The sequence below is a fragment of the Pelophylax lessonae genome (assembly GCF_965119305.1).
Source record: "Pelophylax lessonae genome assembly, chromosome: 9".
Classification (NCBI taxonomy): domain Eukaryota; kingdom Metazoa; phylum Chordata; class Amphibia; order Anura; family Ranidae; genus Pelophylax; species Pelophylax lessonae.
Genome location: NC_138776.1, coordinates 219,725,800 through 219,740,558, shown reverse-complemented (window position 1 = coordinate 219,740,558; position 14,759 = coordinate 219,725,800). Strand labels below are relative to the sequence as shown.

The 14,759-nt window shown below is 43.3% G+C and overlaps 1 protein-coding gene across 1 annotated transcript in view; it reads right to left on the bottom strand.

The window, feature by feature from the left end:
* Positions 1-14,759, bottom strand: part of ERCC6 (ERCC excision repair 6, chromatin remodeling factor) — a gene marked incomplete at its 5' end in the record, with an annotated part of 174,855 nt that overhangs the window by 68,389 nt on the left and 91,707 nt on the right. The window contains 2 exons of the mRNA XM_082268943.1: positions 691-786; positions 4,828-4,944. Coding sequence (XP_082125069.1) covers positions 691-786; positions 4,828-4,944 — 213 coding nt within the window. The remainder of the gene's footprint in view (positions 1-690; positions 787-4,827; positions 4,945-14,759) is intronic.

The window sequence follows — 14,759 nt, the reverse complement described above, 5'->3', positions numbered from 1 at the left end:
TGCCATGTAGTTGCCCACCCGTTATTTTGTTCAGGTCTGCTTGCAAGATTTCCACATCCTGCATAGAAGATATTGGCATGCCTAATTTAGTATCATCTGCAAATACTGAGATTGTACTAGATATCCCCTCCTCTAGATCATTTATGAATAAATTAAAAAGGATTGGTCCCAGGACAGAACCCTGGGGGACCCCACTTTCCACACCCGCCCAATCCGAGTACTCCCCATTAATCACCACCCTCTGTACTCTCCCCTGGAGCCAGTTCTCTATCCAGGTACTCCCCTTATGGTCCATACCTACCTTCCTTAGTTTGTACAGTAAGCGTTTGTGGGGAACGGTGTCAAAGGCCTTTGCAAAGTCCAGATACACCACATCCACAGGCTTACCTTTATCTAAGTGGCAGCTCACTTCATCAGTGGCAGCTCACTTTTATTGGCCTAAATAGTACAATAGAGTAAATGCACTTTCTGTATGTATGGCTTTTGAAGAGGTTTACAATGATCTTGACAGTCTGTATTTGGTTTGCATATGGAAGTAGGTCAAACAGAAAACATACAAAAAAAACCCAAAAAAAACAAACACACACTGAAACTCGATTCAGTCACTGTTTCCAGCCCTGCAAGAGCACTATATGCCCTTCGTCTCATGTTGCTTGTCCACTAGCTTTCTTTTCAAATTGTTTTACTTACCTGCATATCTCCATTTAGTATTCCATAGACTTCCTTGGAATCTATATAGGTCTGGTACACTTGTCGCTGGTCATCAGTGAAACGACAGAACAACACCTATAAAAATGGCAATACATAATAGTAGAAATATATTTTACCACAACAAAACAGATGTGCGATCAGACAAGCTTGAAGAATGGAAAATTGATCATCAAATGCTTACCACAATTTTCCTTTTGTGACATTGCTCCATGTCAGCCTACCATTGGGGTATGCTCATAAATTTGACTCCCTCCCTCACGCTGGCATTCCATAACTCGATTTCACCTGAGTGGGAGTCTGTGCTGACATGGAGCAGGTCAGGAAAGGAAAATTGCGGTAAGTATTTGATATTCAATTCTCCCTTTTCCTGACAGCTCTATGTCAGCCTACTACTGAAAACTAACTAGCTAACCAGGGTGGGATAATGGGGAAAGAAAATAGGGTTAATTATGGCCTCAGGCTAATGAAATAACCGTTTTGACAAAATTACCAGTTGTCAAAAATGACGGCTCTATGCGATATTGAGAACTAAAGGTTTGTATGGATGATCACGTTGCCGCCTGGCATATTGACTTCATTAAGTCTCTACAGGCGGCTGCCCAGGAGGTTGAGACACTTCTTGTGGAGTGCGCCTTTATTCCTCTCGAAAGGGCAAACCCCCTAACCTGCGAGGGAGATCACTTTCACAATCACTCCACTCTAATCTCTGGCCCTCTTGCGTGAACCTCTGGGAACCACAAACAGGCAATCTGATGAAATTAAAATTTAGGTAGCATGGATATACGTCTTCAGTGACTCCCCGACATCCAAAAGGACTAACTTTTTGTCCATCCTCCTGGTGAAAAGTAGGCAACACGATTTCTTGACTTAGATGAAATCTTGAGGGCACTTTTGGAATATTATTCAGCATCTGGAACAGAATAACTCTGTCCTCCAGGAAGGACTAATAGGGTTCTTTATACCCTAGAGCTCCCAACTCACAAACCCTCCTAGCTGAGGCTACCGCTACTAGGAAAGCGTTCTTTAATGACAATTCCCATAGCAACAACTTCATCATGGATTTTTGGATCAGATAGGCATTTGAGTACTATTGTGAGGTCCCCTGTAGAAACGTGGGGGCTCTGGGAGGCCTTAGCTTTACTACGGCCTTAAGAATAAAAGAATCAGAGGTCCACTGACTCCTGTTAAGGCCTGACATTGCAGAAGTGTGTTCTTTGAGTGAGCTTGCGCTCAGGCCTATTTGGAGACCACTTTGAAGAAAACTGGTGACATGGCAAACTCTTGCTTCCCTGGAGAAAACTTCTGAAGTAGCATATTCTTGGAATTTATGCCAGACTTTGTTGTAGACTTTGTTAATGCTGCTCTTTCATGCTCTCATGAGGACATCTTCCATTCTCGTAGAGCAACCTAAATCTGCAAACCTGAGCCTCTTAATATTCAGGCAGCTAACTAGAGCTTCTCCGGATGGAGAACTTGACCTTATTCGCCAACTCAGACATGTATCTTGAGGCAGGAAGCCAGACTGAGCACAATCACAGAGCCTTGCTGTCAATTTAGGCTTCATCTTTTATGAACTAATGCAGTAAATAAGTACTTCCTTGAAGGCCACATCATCTTCTAACGGTAAAGTAATACATCTGTCCAATCCCATAAGTAACACACCGACCAAAAGTGGTGACTCCAAACGCTGGACACCATTCTCTTCACAAAGGCATAATTTTGACATCTGCTGTGAAAACATGCTTTTTGCTCCATTCTACTAGAATGAGCCTTAATTAAGTTACCATAGGGAAATTGCAAAGCGGTCTTCAGAGGCACTTAAAAAATACTTCCACTGCTTTCCTTTTAATCTTAAGGCATCTCACCAGCCTTACAAAGAAGAGCTCAAAAGCTGGATAAAGTTCATCCTCATCTGAATCTTATTCTTTGGAAGAGTGTGAAGAATGTTGGTTGGCCTGAGAAAGCTCTTGAGACTAGTTACTGGTTTTGGAAGGAAAACTGGACCTTGCTAGAACAGATGGATGACTCTTGCACTAGGGGAATTCGAACAACTAATTTAGAATGTTTTGACCACGTTTATGAATTGTGATAAAGTTTTGGTCCTCGTCATCTTCATCCCTGACTGCTTGAACAAAGCAGGATTCATCCAGTCATGTTCATCCGCATCTCTGTCTCTGGAAGAGTCTGAAGAGGGCGGTATGCCTAGAAAGCAGATTGGAACTGTCCCCTACCTTCTTTGGTAGCACTGATCCTTATTTGGGGTTTGCATTTGTACAAGAAATACAAGGAGGTAACCACACACAGATTTACTGCTTGCTGCACCAGGACTTGTCTCAGTAAAAAATAAATCCCTGACAAGCAGAAACACTGGGCAAGTCTAAGAAGAACTCCACATTAAGAATAATAATATAACATGTACAATACTACCCAAGTCATCTGGTAACTAAGAGGTTTTAAATTATCCATCTACTTCAAAACTACAGCCCTGCAGACTAAAAAAAAAGCAGCACAAAACAAATTCAATGCAATAGTAATTAGAGATAACCCTCCAAGGCGTTAACTACTGCTAAGGAAGGCTAATACTTGCAGCTTCCCAGACCAGAGCTCAGACATTCACCAGGTGGTAATTCATCAGACCCAGTCATGCCAGAAGCAGGACAATGAAAAAGTTTTGTTCAGGACAGAAACAAAAAAAGGTAGGACTCTAAAAACAGAGATTATAATAATATTCTGCAATGTACACAGATTACCCAAGGGGATAGTAACTATCATCATTGCACATTTTACCAAAAGTGGAGTAAACTTCAATAGACCACAAGCAGGAGCCTTTATTCAACCCCAAGCTTATGTGGAGCTGAAAAAGCATTGCAGCTGCCATAGGGGGAACCATTCATTCTAAAGAAACAGCACTGAATGAAGGAAGATACAGCATGCATTACAAAGGCAAAAAGACAATAAAATCAGGCAGAATTACATACCAGATAGCTGCATAGCCATGGTATAACCTTTGGGAACAGCCATGCATTTAGCGGGGCATTAATCACAATGCCAGCCATAACATCCAAACAAGAAGCCTATTTAAAATGTGCATTTTGTGATTTTTTTCTTTTTTTAAAGTTGAACTCATCTACAAGAGGGTTTGCACCTTGGGAGCAACAGGTGGACGGCCACAAGTTTATTGCAGCCAGGTAAGGGGTGCTGCTTGGTCCTACAAGGTGAGGAAGAAAAGAAATGAACGCCGGCCTGAGGGAGGGAGTCAAATTTATGAATTACGTCATGCAGGTTACATAGTTAGTCAGGTTGAAAAAAGACAAGTCCATCTGACTCAACCAGTAAAAAACATTGAGGAAAACCATCCGTATAATCCCAAATACACAATCCTATACCCGTAGTTGATCCAGAGGAAGGCGAAAAACCCCAGCAAAGCATGATCCAATTTGTTACAGCAGGGGAAAAAAATCCTTCCTGATCCCCGAGAGGCAATCGGATATTCCCTGGATCAACTTTACCTATAAATATTAGTACCCAGTTAAATTTGTTACACCTAGGAAAGAATCCAGGCTTTTTTTAAAGCAATCTAGTGAGCTGGCCAGAACCACCTCTGGAGGGTGTCTATTCCACATTTTCACAGCTCTTACTGTGAAGAAACCTTTCCATTTTTGGAGATGACATCTCTTTTCCTCTAGACGTAAAGAGTGCCCCCTTGTCCTCTGTGATGGCCTTAAATTGAATACCTCAACACCAAGTTTACTATATGGACCCCTTATGTATTTATACATGTTGATCATATCCCCCTTTAATCTCCTCTTCTCAAGAGAGAATAAATTCAGTTCCTCTAATCTTTCCTCATAGCTGAGCTCCTCCATGCCTCCTGGGGATATGGGTGGAGCATACCCCAGCGGTAGGCTGACATGGTACAGTCAGGAAAAGGTTTTATGAAGTGCGTGCCTGAAGTTTTAGCATGCACCGCTTCAAAAAATGAAATCCTTCCCCACTCCCCTTTGCTTTCAATATGATTTTTTTTTTAACATTATAAAAAAGCACTCAATTATTTTCTTAATGTGTTTTCTACTCATGTGATGCCATAATTACAAATAGTAAAGAAATAAAGATCACCTGTTCATTTTTGTCAGGAAGTGACAGGCTCATCTTCACATCTGCTTTCATACGTCTCAGAAGATAGGGATTTATAGTATCACGTAGCACACATGCACATTTGTATGCAGTCTTAACCTACAATATAAAAACAGATATTGCTGGAACACTTAAATCAGTTACATAGTTGCTAATTTTGAATAACGACACAGGTTCATTCAGTTAAGCATGTGAGGTGTGGTGCGTTAAAGTTCCACATCTTTATTACTTTAACAGTGAAACCCTTTACACAATTTATGATTAAACTACTTCTCATCTAACTTCATTGTGCGGCCATGTGTCTTCTTCAGAGGTCTTAAGCCTCGTACACACGCAACGATTATCGGCCGACCGATCAGCCGTCTTTTGTCCAAGTTGTGTTTTGTTGGTTGTAATGTGCCTAGACTGCACATGAATTTTCTCGGCCAACAAAATTCTACTTCAGAAGTGATGTCATGTGCTGGTTTACTTTCCGTGTGTTTTTTCTTCTCTGAGCATGCCCAGTCTTGCTCATCAGATTTTTGTCTGCCGAAATCTGTACTGACTGACCGAAAATCCGCCGTTGTGTTGACGGCCAACAAAATTTTTATAGCCTGCACACCAGATTTTATTCGGCCGAAAAGTCGGAGTCGGTTGTCCAAAGTATCATACTAACAAGCCGAAAATCGGCCGATCGGACGTTGGCTGAAAATTCACGGCCAATAATCGATGCGTGTGTACGAGGCATTGGATTAAACAGTTGTTTTCCCAATACTGCAATCACTGCTGAAAGATCTGTATATTGCAATTGTATCCCTTCTTAAGCATCTCTTCTACATGGAAAATATAAGTTTAATTATACACCGGCTATCTGGTGAGTTCCCATTGCAGGGGGGGAGCACTTGGCGGTGGTGGAATTGTGGTGCTTTCAATCCAGGTCCCTCACACCTTTCCCTTGAATAAGTGACTCAGGGAGATACGGGAGTCTCCATGGAACTCTGAACAGACTGTTCTACGGACTTGTGCGAGTGCACGAATGTCCCTTGTATTTTAGCACTGTTAGTGTTTGTGGTTTATGACCTATTATGTTAATGATCCTTCGAACACCTACTATGCATTTTATTTATTTATAACAGCTGCTTGGACTTTATGTCATTTTTTCTTTCATCAAGTTGTCCGTCTAGTTTTTCCTGTATAGCGCAGGGTGAGTGAATATATGTCCTTAGGGGTCCGTGGTTAGATACATATCTTTCACTCTTATTCTGTATATATATATATATATATATATATATATATATATATATATATATATATATATATATATGGGTGTGCATATGCAGTCCACAAGTAACACTAGAGTCCCCTTTATGTTTTTAAATACATTAACATACAGATCGTTTTTGTTTTATTTAGATTTTTTAACATCAGGTCTTTATTATATTTTTGGTGTTTTGGCCCCCTCATTTGTTTTTTGTAAATTATCTAGTTATAAAACGCCTGATCAGACTGTGGTATTAGACAAGTAAAATGCCGCTACTTTCCACTTAATGGTCCACTAGAAAATGGCGCTGGACTGGAAGTCATATTGCTGGTTAACAATATGGCACGGACACCGGAAAGTACGTCAACAATATGGCGGCGAAACCTGGAAGGGACATTCGGCCGCTTACGATGTCCTCAATCAATGAAAGCTAGTACAAGGTGAGGGATGCATATATATTGGACAAAACAGGCTGCATCCTATGAGCTCCTGATAATGCGCGTGGCGGGAAACAGCCGTTGACCTGGGATATATGCCTGAGGTCCAGCTGCCATTCTAGGTTTAGTTTGGCGGCACCCGCAGTAAGTTTATTATATTCTTTATGCACTTAATGGACCTTCCTATTGTACCAAACCGCCAGTTTTTTTGCATATTTACTGGCGTTCAGTTTATGTGAGTTAAATATTTTATTGTGTTTTTATTTTATTTGTTTTAATACAGTGGGTACGGAAAGTATTCAGACCCCCTTAAATTTTTCACTCTTTGTTATATTGCAGCCATTTGCTAAAATCATTTAGGTTCATTCTTCTTCCTCATGAATGTACACATAGCACCCCATACTGACAGAAAAACACAGAATTGTTGACATTGTTGCAGATTTATTAAAAAAGAAAAACTGAAATATCACATGGTCCTAAGTATTCAGACCCTTTGCTCAGTATTTAGTAGAAGCCCCCTTTTGATCTAATACAGCCAGGAGTCTTTTTGGGAAAGATGCAACAAGTCTTTCACACCTGGATTTGGGGATCCTCTGCCATTCCTCCTTGCAGATCCTCTCCAGTTCTGTCAGGTTGGATGGTAAACGTTGGTGGACAGCCATTTTTAGGTCTCTCCAGAGATGCTCAATTGGGTTTAAGTCAGGGCTCTGGCTGGGCCATTCAAGAACAGTCACGGAGTTGTTGTGAAGCCACTCCTTCGTTATTTTAGCTGTGTGCTTAGGGTCATTGTCTTGTTGGAAGGTAAACCTTCGGCCCAGTCTGAGGTCCAGAGCACTCTGGAGAATGTTTTTGTCCAGGATATCCCTGTACTTGGCCGCATTCATCTTTGCCTCGATTGCAACCAGTCGTCCTGTCCCTGCAGCTGAAAAACACCCCCACAGCATGATGCTGCCACCACCATGCTTCACTGTTGGGACTGTATTGGACAGGTGATGAGCAGTGCCTGGTTTTCTTCACACATACCGCTTAGAATTAAGGCCAAAAAGTTCTATTTTGGTCTCATCAGACCAGAGAATCTTATTTCTCACCATCTTGGAGTCCTTCAGGTGTTTTTTAGCAAACTCCATGCGGGCTTTCATGTGTCTTACACTGAGGAGAGGCTTCCGTCGGGCCACTCTGCCATAAAGCCCCGACTGGTGGAGGGCTGCAGTGATGGTTGACTTTCTACAACTTTCTCCCATCTCCTGACTGCATCTCTGGAGCTCAGCCACAGTGATCTTTGGGTTCTTCTTTACCTCTCTCACCAAGGCTCTTCTCCCCCGATAGCTCAGTTTGGCCGGACGGCCAGCTCTAGGAAGGGTTCTGGTCGTCCCAAACGTCTTTCAATTGAGGATTATGGAGGCCACTGTGCTCTTAGGAACCTTAAGTGCAGCAGAAATCTTTTTCTAACCTTGGCCAGATCTGTGCCTTGCCACAATTCTGTCTCTGAGCTCTTCAGGCAGTTCCTTTGACCTCATGATTCTCATTTGCTCTGACATGCATTGTGATCTGGAAGGTCTTATATAGACAGGTGTGTGGCTTTCCTAATCAAGTCCAATCAGTATAATCAAACACAGCTGGACTCAAATGAAGGTGTAGAACCATCTCAAGGATGATCAGAAGAAATGGAAAGCACCTGAGTTAAATATATGAGTGTCACAGCAAAGGGTATGAATACTTAGGACCATGTGATATTTCAGTTTTTCTTTTTTAATAAATCTGCAACAATGTCAACAATTCTGTGTTTTTCTGTCAGTATGGGGTGCTATGTGTACATTCATGAGGAAGAAGAATGAACCTAAATGATTTTAGCAAATGGCTGCAATATAACAAAGAGTGAAAAATTGAAGGGGGTCTGAATATTTTCCGTACCCACTGTATGTTTTGGCTAAAATAAATACTACACTATAAGAATTTATTCTCTTCTCATGTCTGATAAGTTATCCTGCTTGACGGATTGAAAAATTCCTTGAGAGTTCCATCTTTATGTGTGGGAGTACCACCGGTTCAAACAGAGATTTTGAGAGATGAAACACATTCATATCCCAACCCACGATTGCTGTCCTATAACATAGACTGCAATCAATTCCGGTGAGTTTGCATTTTAACCACTCGGTGAAGGCAAGAAACCACGGATGACACTTGAGATCAAATCGTGCACTGCGTAACTTTTTTTTTTTTTTCACCTGGATTCAATTATGGATGCTTTATTGTGATTTGATATATTTTATCACTCTTTGAATATTTTTTACAGTTCTATTCTTGTTTGTTTATACAGCGCTGCAACTTTTTATGCTTTTCTGGAATGCATTGCACCAGCGTTCAGTAGATTGCTGATGCCCTGCAGGTCTTCTGCATACTGTCAGTGTAAGCTGTCTGCTGAAATATCTTACTGGGAGGCAGTTTCACACTGACAGGTAGAATAAATGAACTACCACAGTGCTGCGATAGTTCATTGGGAACTACAAGCTGACAGCTGCAAAGGCTGTCGGTAGTAGTAAACCATTCATTCACAGAAATGAGTTTTCTTTAGTACATTTGTAACATGTTACACCTTGAATATGGGTATAACATGTTACAAAAGGTGAACTTATCCCTTAAAGTCTCATAACCGCCTTTCAGAATATTACAATGGCCCCACAAAGTGCTGTTCACACAGGAGGCGTTCCGTAATGTTAAAAGTTAAGCAGCATGTCGCTTTCATGTAACCACACCTTAACCCCTTTTCCCGCCAGCTGTCTCTGGGCCCTTTAAGGGTTCTAAATGCTGGGAGGTAGAGGTGGGCATTCGGGTCATGTGACAGCCATGATTGGCTGTCACATCGGTCACATGATCGGAGCTTTCCGGTAACCGCTGGCTACCGTGCAAGCGACAATATGACACGGACACCGGAAATGACGTCATCAATATGGCGGGGAAACCGGAAATTACGTTCCACTGCTTACGATGTCCCCAATCAATGAAATCTAGCACAAGGTAAAGGCTGCGTAAAGATTGGACACAAAAGGCTGTATCCTTTGAGCTCCTGATGATACGCGTAGGGTGAAGTGGCTGTTGAGCTGGGATATATGCCTGAGGTCCAGCTGCCATTCTAGGTTTAGTTTTGCTGCTAGCATGACAAGTGTTTTAAACAGGGCCGCATAAATGCAGCCACACGCAGAGAGGCCGTATATGGGAGTTCCATCGGCGTGAAGAGGTTAACAGCACCTACAGCATTTATAGCAGGTCAGTGAAGCATTTATAAACTGTTAGCTGGGCATTGAGGGAGAGACAGTGGAGGCTCCTGTATCCCAGAATGCACTGGTTAATAATAGAGAAGACAGAGCAGCTCCGGTTACTTCCTGGTTGCACAGAGCAGCTGTATGGTTGTACAGAGCAGCTGTATGGTAACAGCATTTGCTTGTCTGCAGGCAAAAGGATCAATCCAGCCAGCAATACTGGCATTGTCAGGTCAGAGCAGAGGCACATTATTGCCAGTGACAAAGCTTTTTGCTTGTTTGCTGAGCTAGACCGTGCCAAGTGTCAAAGAAATTAAAGTACACAAATCCATCTTGCAGAGAACTCACAAAAATGTCTGCCATCACAGCACAACCTAACCACGCCTCAAAGTAGATCATTTCCTTTACATCACTTCCCACTAGAAAAGCAACACTTCCACAGGCATTCTTGAAGCACTTTCACTGTATTATAGACAAAGAAAACATCATAAATGCAATAATAGTGTTTAGTGAAGATTTCTTTTTTCTTCATAACCAACACACATGTTTTTTTGCTAGTGTCTTAGGTAATGATCATGTCTGTGCAGTTTCTGCACAAAAATGTAGCTATCTTCGCAACAGTTCCACCTGGGATGAGGAGTCTAGCTCATTCCTGGTCCATTTTCCTATGCTTTTCAAAGGTCAGAGGAATGGTACCCGGATTCCACTCTGACCATGCGGGGACAGACTGTAATATTGTCGGTTGGCATTGAACCCTGCAGAATGTGACCATGGAGAATGATATATTGCCTTCTGAATGGTACTTTGCTAAACAGGTACAGAACAGTGATCCTCAGCTGGGAAGTCAAATTCCTAAAGGCACTTGTGGCACTGCTCACGATAATGGTTGAATGCTGGACCCTCAGGGGGTCCTGCGGCAAAATGGTAGCCCTGCTGGTATTCCCTACTGACCCCCTTTCTCCCTTTGGGGCAGGTAATTCTCAATGTTAGTTATTTTTTGTGTGTGGAGCTACAGGTCAAAGCAGTGAGTGTAGTGTGCTGCTTTTTGCATACACTGTTAGCCTTACAGGCTGCATGGAGCAAAGTGAGGTCTAGGAGGCTCTAAGAGCCAAATGCAGGAGGGGGAATGTTTTCCTCCACACCCTGCATCCACTCTGAAAACAATCAGGGCCGTGCATGCATGTGCAGTGCGGCCATGACATCACTGCTTTCTGGTGGCAGTCATCTTGGACTGCATGTGCATCAGTAGTACATGTTCAAGGGCGGCTCAATCTATGTGAGACCACAGGTCAAAACAAAGCATACCTCTGGGACTACAGGTCAAAGCAAAGCATACCTCTGTGTCTACAAGTCGCAACAACGCACGTCCCTGGGACTTCAGGTTGCAGCAGAACATTCCTATAGGACTACAGTTCGCCAAAGAGATTTTCTTGTGGAACTACAGGTTACAGCAATGCTTCCTGGTGAGACTACAAATTGTCCTTACTTCTGGGGCACCTTCCTCCAGTTCTCCAGAATTCTCACCTGTAATCATTGGGACGCAGCAGATTTCCAGAACACTGTGGAGCACAAGGTAGAGGAAGATGCAAATGTTCTGGTAGAAGGCGAATTCATCCAAGAATCTACTCCTGATGAACCTCAAGGTCAGAATTTATCTCAGACCCAAAAAAGCTTTTGTGAGCTTTCAAGCAGAAGTTGTTTATACTAATTTAAAGTTACTGCTTCCCAATTCTTTAAAGAAAATAGTTATAGGATTTGGATTATGGCATCCAACACAGTGTTCACAATCCTTTCCTGTACATCCTCATTTAAAGGATGTTTTGTACACAGACTGGGCTCACCCTGACAAGGTGTTTATTCCATCAGCAAGGTTCGCTCAGCAATACCCCATGGACAGTAAGTTCACAAAGAAATGAATTATGCCTTCAGTCCTTTTGCCAATCTCAGGCCTGTTCCCCGCACAAATGCCAGTTCCATTTCCGTAAAGCCCACTAACCTGGGAAAACAAGTCCTTTTCACAATGGAGGGGCACCCCCACTCACCCGGTTTGAGTGTGAGGGGCGCCTTTTCCGGAGGTTTGGGAAGGATTTGCAGATGAGTGGGTCCACAACAAAGTAGCTTGAAGCTACAAGCTGGAATTTTTAAGCTTCCCCTCCACTCTTTATGCTTTCATATGTTTTTTGTGAATCCACAAAATGGATTTTAAGGTAAGTCAAAAATCCCATTTTCTCTTTCGTTCATTGACGGACACAGCTCCTTATCTTCTTGACCATTGGGACTTCCCAAAGCAGTGTCAAACATGAGGGGTAGGAACAGCAAGAAAAAATTCCCAGGGCTAAACCGTAGCCAACCAGGTAACATTAAGCTCAGCCATAAACAACTGGAGCTCATCTGAAAAAAACAATATACCCTTTAAAAAGAGGACCAGGTCCTCTAAACAGCAGCCTGCAAAACCTTGCGGCCAAAAGAAGCGTCCGCAGATGCCAACACATCCACCTTATAAAACTTGTTATATTTTTTACTCGTCCTATTTTGAAGGGCCATATCTACTTTGGACACCAGTGACTGCAGGACCGCTGTCATAACAGACAAAGTAGACACGTGCTCCAGGGACTCCATGGGTTTACCTGGGGACTGCCAGCAAAAAGTGTAAAATTGTTGTGAAAAGTACAAACCCCCAACCCCCAAGTCCAAGCACACCAAAACCGCTATAGCAAAAAGAGAGAACCATTTAACCCACACAGGGACTCACCACTCCCTACTCAGATGCAGAGTGTCAGGCTGCACGCCGTGCGTGGATCAGAGCAAAAAAGGAAGATCAGTGAACTGCCATTAGAGGCCCACGATTCACCTCCCCATAGACTTCAAAAACATGGCCGCCGTGTGATAGCAATGGTAAACTATAAGAAAATCGCCGCCAGACTACACAAACATGACCTCCAAAATATACAGCAGCCATCCACAACAAAATGGCAGGTACACGCGGCTCCCGAGGCCCCTTTAGGAGGACCGCTAGGTACAAAAGGACAATAAGAGGGGACCCCGCTAGGGACCTCCACCCTGACCCATCCCCCCTACCTAAAAAAATGTGTTTGTGCAGCCAGCGGCACGCCCCCCGGCCCCCAGCAACCGCTCGACACCCCCACACATAAAAACAGGCAGGCCACCCTGGGAGGGGGGGGGGGGGAGCTAGGCAGGGGTGAATGGGGGATGGTTTGCAGAGGGACCCCAATAGTGAGGGGGAGGGTAATAGGGAAAGGAAGGGTATTCGGGGGTCCCACCACCCCAGGGAGGCACCACATCCTCTTGGAATGGGGGTGCTGCGGCCCAGAGGTATGCTGCGACTCAGGTCGTGACCAGGGCTATGCGTCCTTGCGAGATGTTTAACTCGCCAGCCAGCCACCCTCCGGTGGGGCTATGTCGCAGCCAATCCTGTACACGAGGCTGTTGGAGGTGGTCTTAAGGCAGAAAACGTGTGCAGCACGCTGTGAAATGGCGTCACGTATGGGCCACGCAGGCGTGGGAGGTGGTGTTAGAAGGCAGAACGTGTGCGCACAACATACGCAACGACGTCACGAGAATATCGGCAATATCGGTAAATGCAAAGGCCGATTCCGATATAATGGGTAAAGTGCATATCGGCCTGCGATATATCGGTGTTGCCGATAATCAGTCGACCTCTGATTTAAACAGCTATTAAAATCCCCCAGAAGCAAAAGAGGGATGGTCAGGTTTGCCCACTAGGTACAACAAAATAATTTTTTGTAGAGGGAAATATAAAAATGCTAAATTGCAGGTAACCGAGTATATACATAGTTAGTCAGGTTGAAAAAAGGCACAAGTATATTCTGCAAACAAAAAAAGGAAGCCATATTGGCTCTCTGTATCCACCAGGGAAACAAACAAATTCTTCAAAACCCAGGGATCGGTGAGTCAGAATACTCATACCTTGAGAATAGGAAACAAAACTAATCAGTCAAGTATGTCTGTAGTAGAATTTCCTTTGAACTCCACCATGAATTGTAGATGCTACTGACATATAACACAGCAATGTGCAAATAAAGTTCCCAGTAAAATATGCAGATTGCATTATATTGTGGTAATAATACAGATCAAAAAGTGTATAAATAAAGTCCACATAACAGGTTGTGTGTTGAGATGTCTAATGTATACAGCTTCTGATGTAAGATACATTTTCTATGTATCCAGTTTTGTGATATGCATATTAATCAATGTACCTTGTTTACATATCTATACATATAAAGTACAAGTGTCTCTGCGTCCAGTCCCTGTGTCTGTGGGATTGCGCTACTGCGCATGTGCCCCACTGACAGCCGTTTGGACTTGGAGCGCAGAGGCTTCGGTCGGCCAGTGTCGTGTCGGATAATGTCTCCCATCGAAGAATGCATCCGACGGACTGACGTCACTCCAGATGACTGCTCTGATCAGCTGTGCTGGCGGTGACGACACTGACATGCGGAGTTTGACGGATGCACTATCCGACGGTAGATAGAGATCGGAGGGGAGAGAATCTATTGTCAGATTCTGCCTCGCTCTCTGTTCTATCTATGGGGACAGATTCATTCTTATATATAGAAATGGTGGGAATATTGTCTGATCAGAGAACACAAACACAGCTCTTATCGGGGGAAAACACTAAAGGGGAGTGCCCCGATAAAAGCTGCGTTTGTGTTCTCTAATCAGACAATATTCCTGCCATTTATCATATAAGAATGAATACTCTGTAATCCAATCCATCCCCATAGATAGAACAAAGAGCGAGGCAGAATCTGACGATAGATTCTCTCCCCTTCGCTCTCTATCTACCGTCGAGTAGTGCATCCGACAAACTGCGTGACCAGCCATAGTCCGCCCAATAGAATTTAGATCCTGCTATGACGCTGCGCGCATGCGCAGATCGTCAGGCAGAATCTGAAATTATTCCCGCAGTCTCCCGTCAAAGAATGCATCTGAGGGACT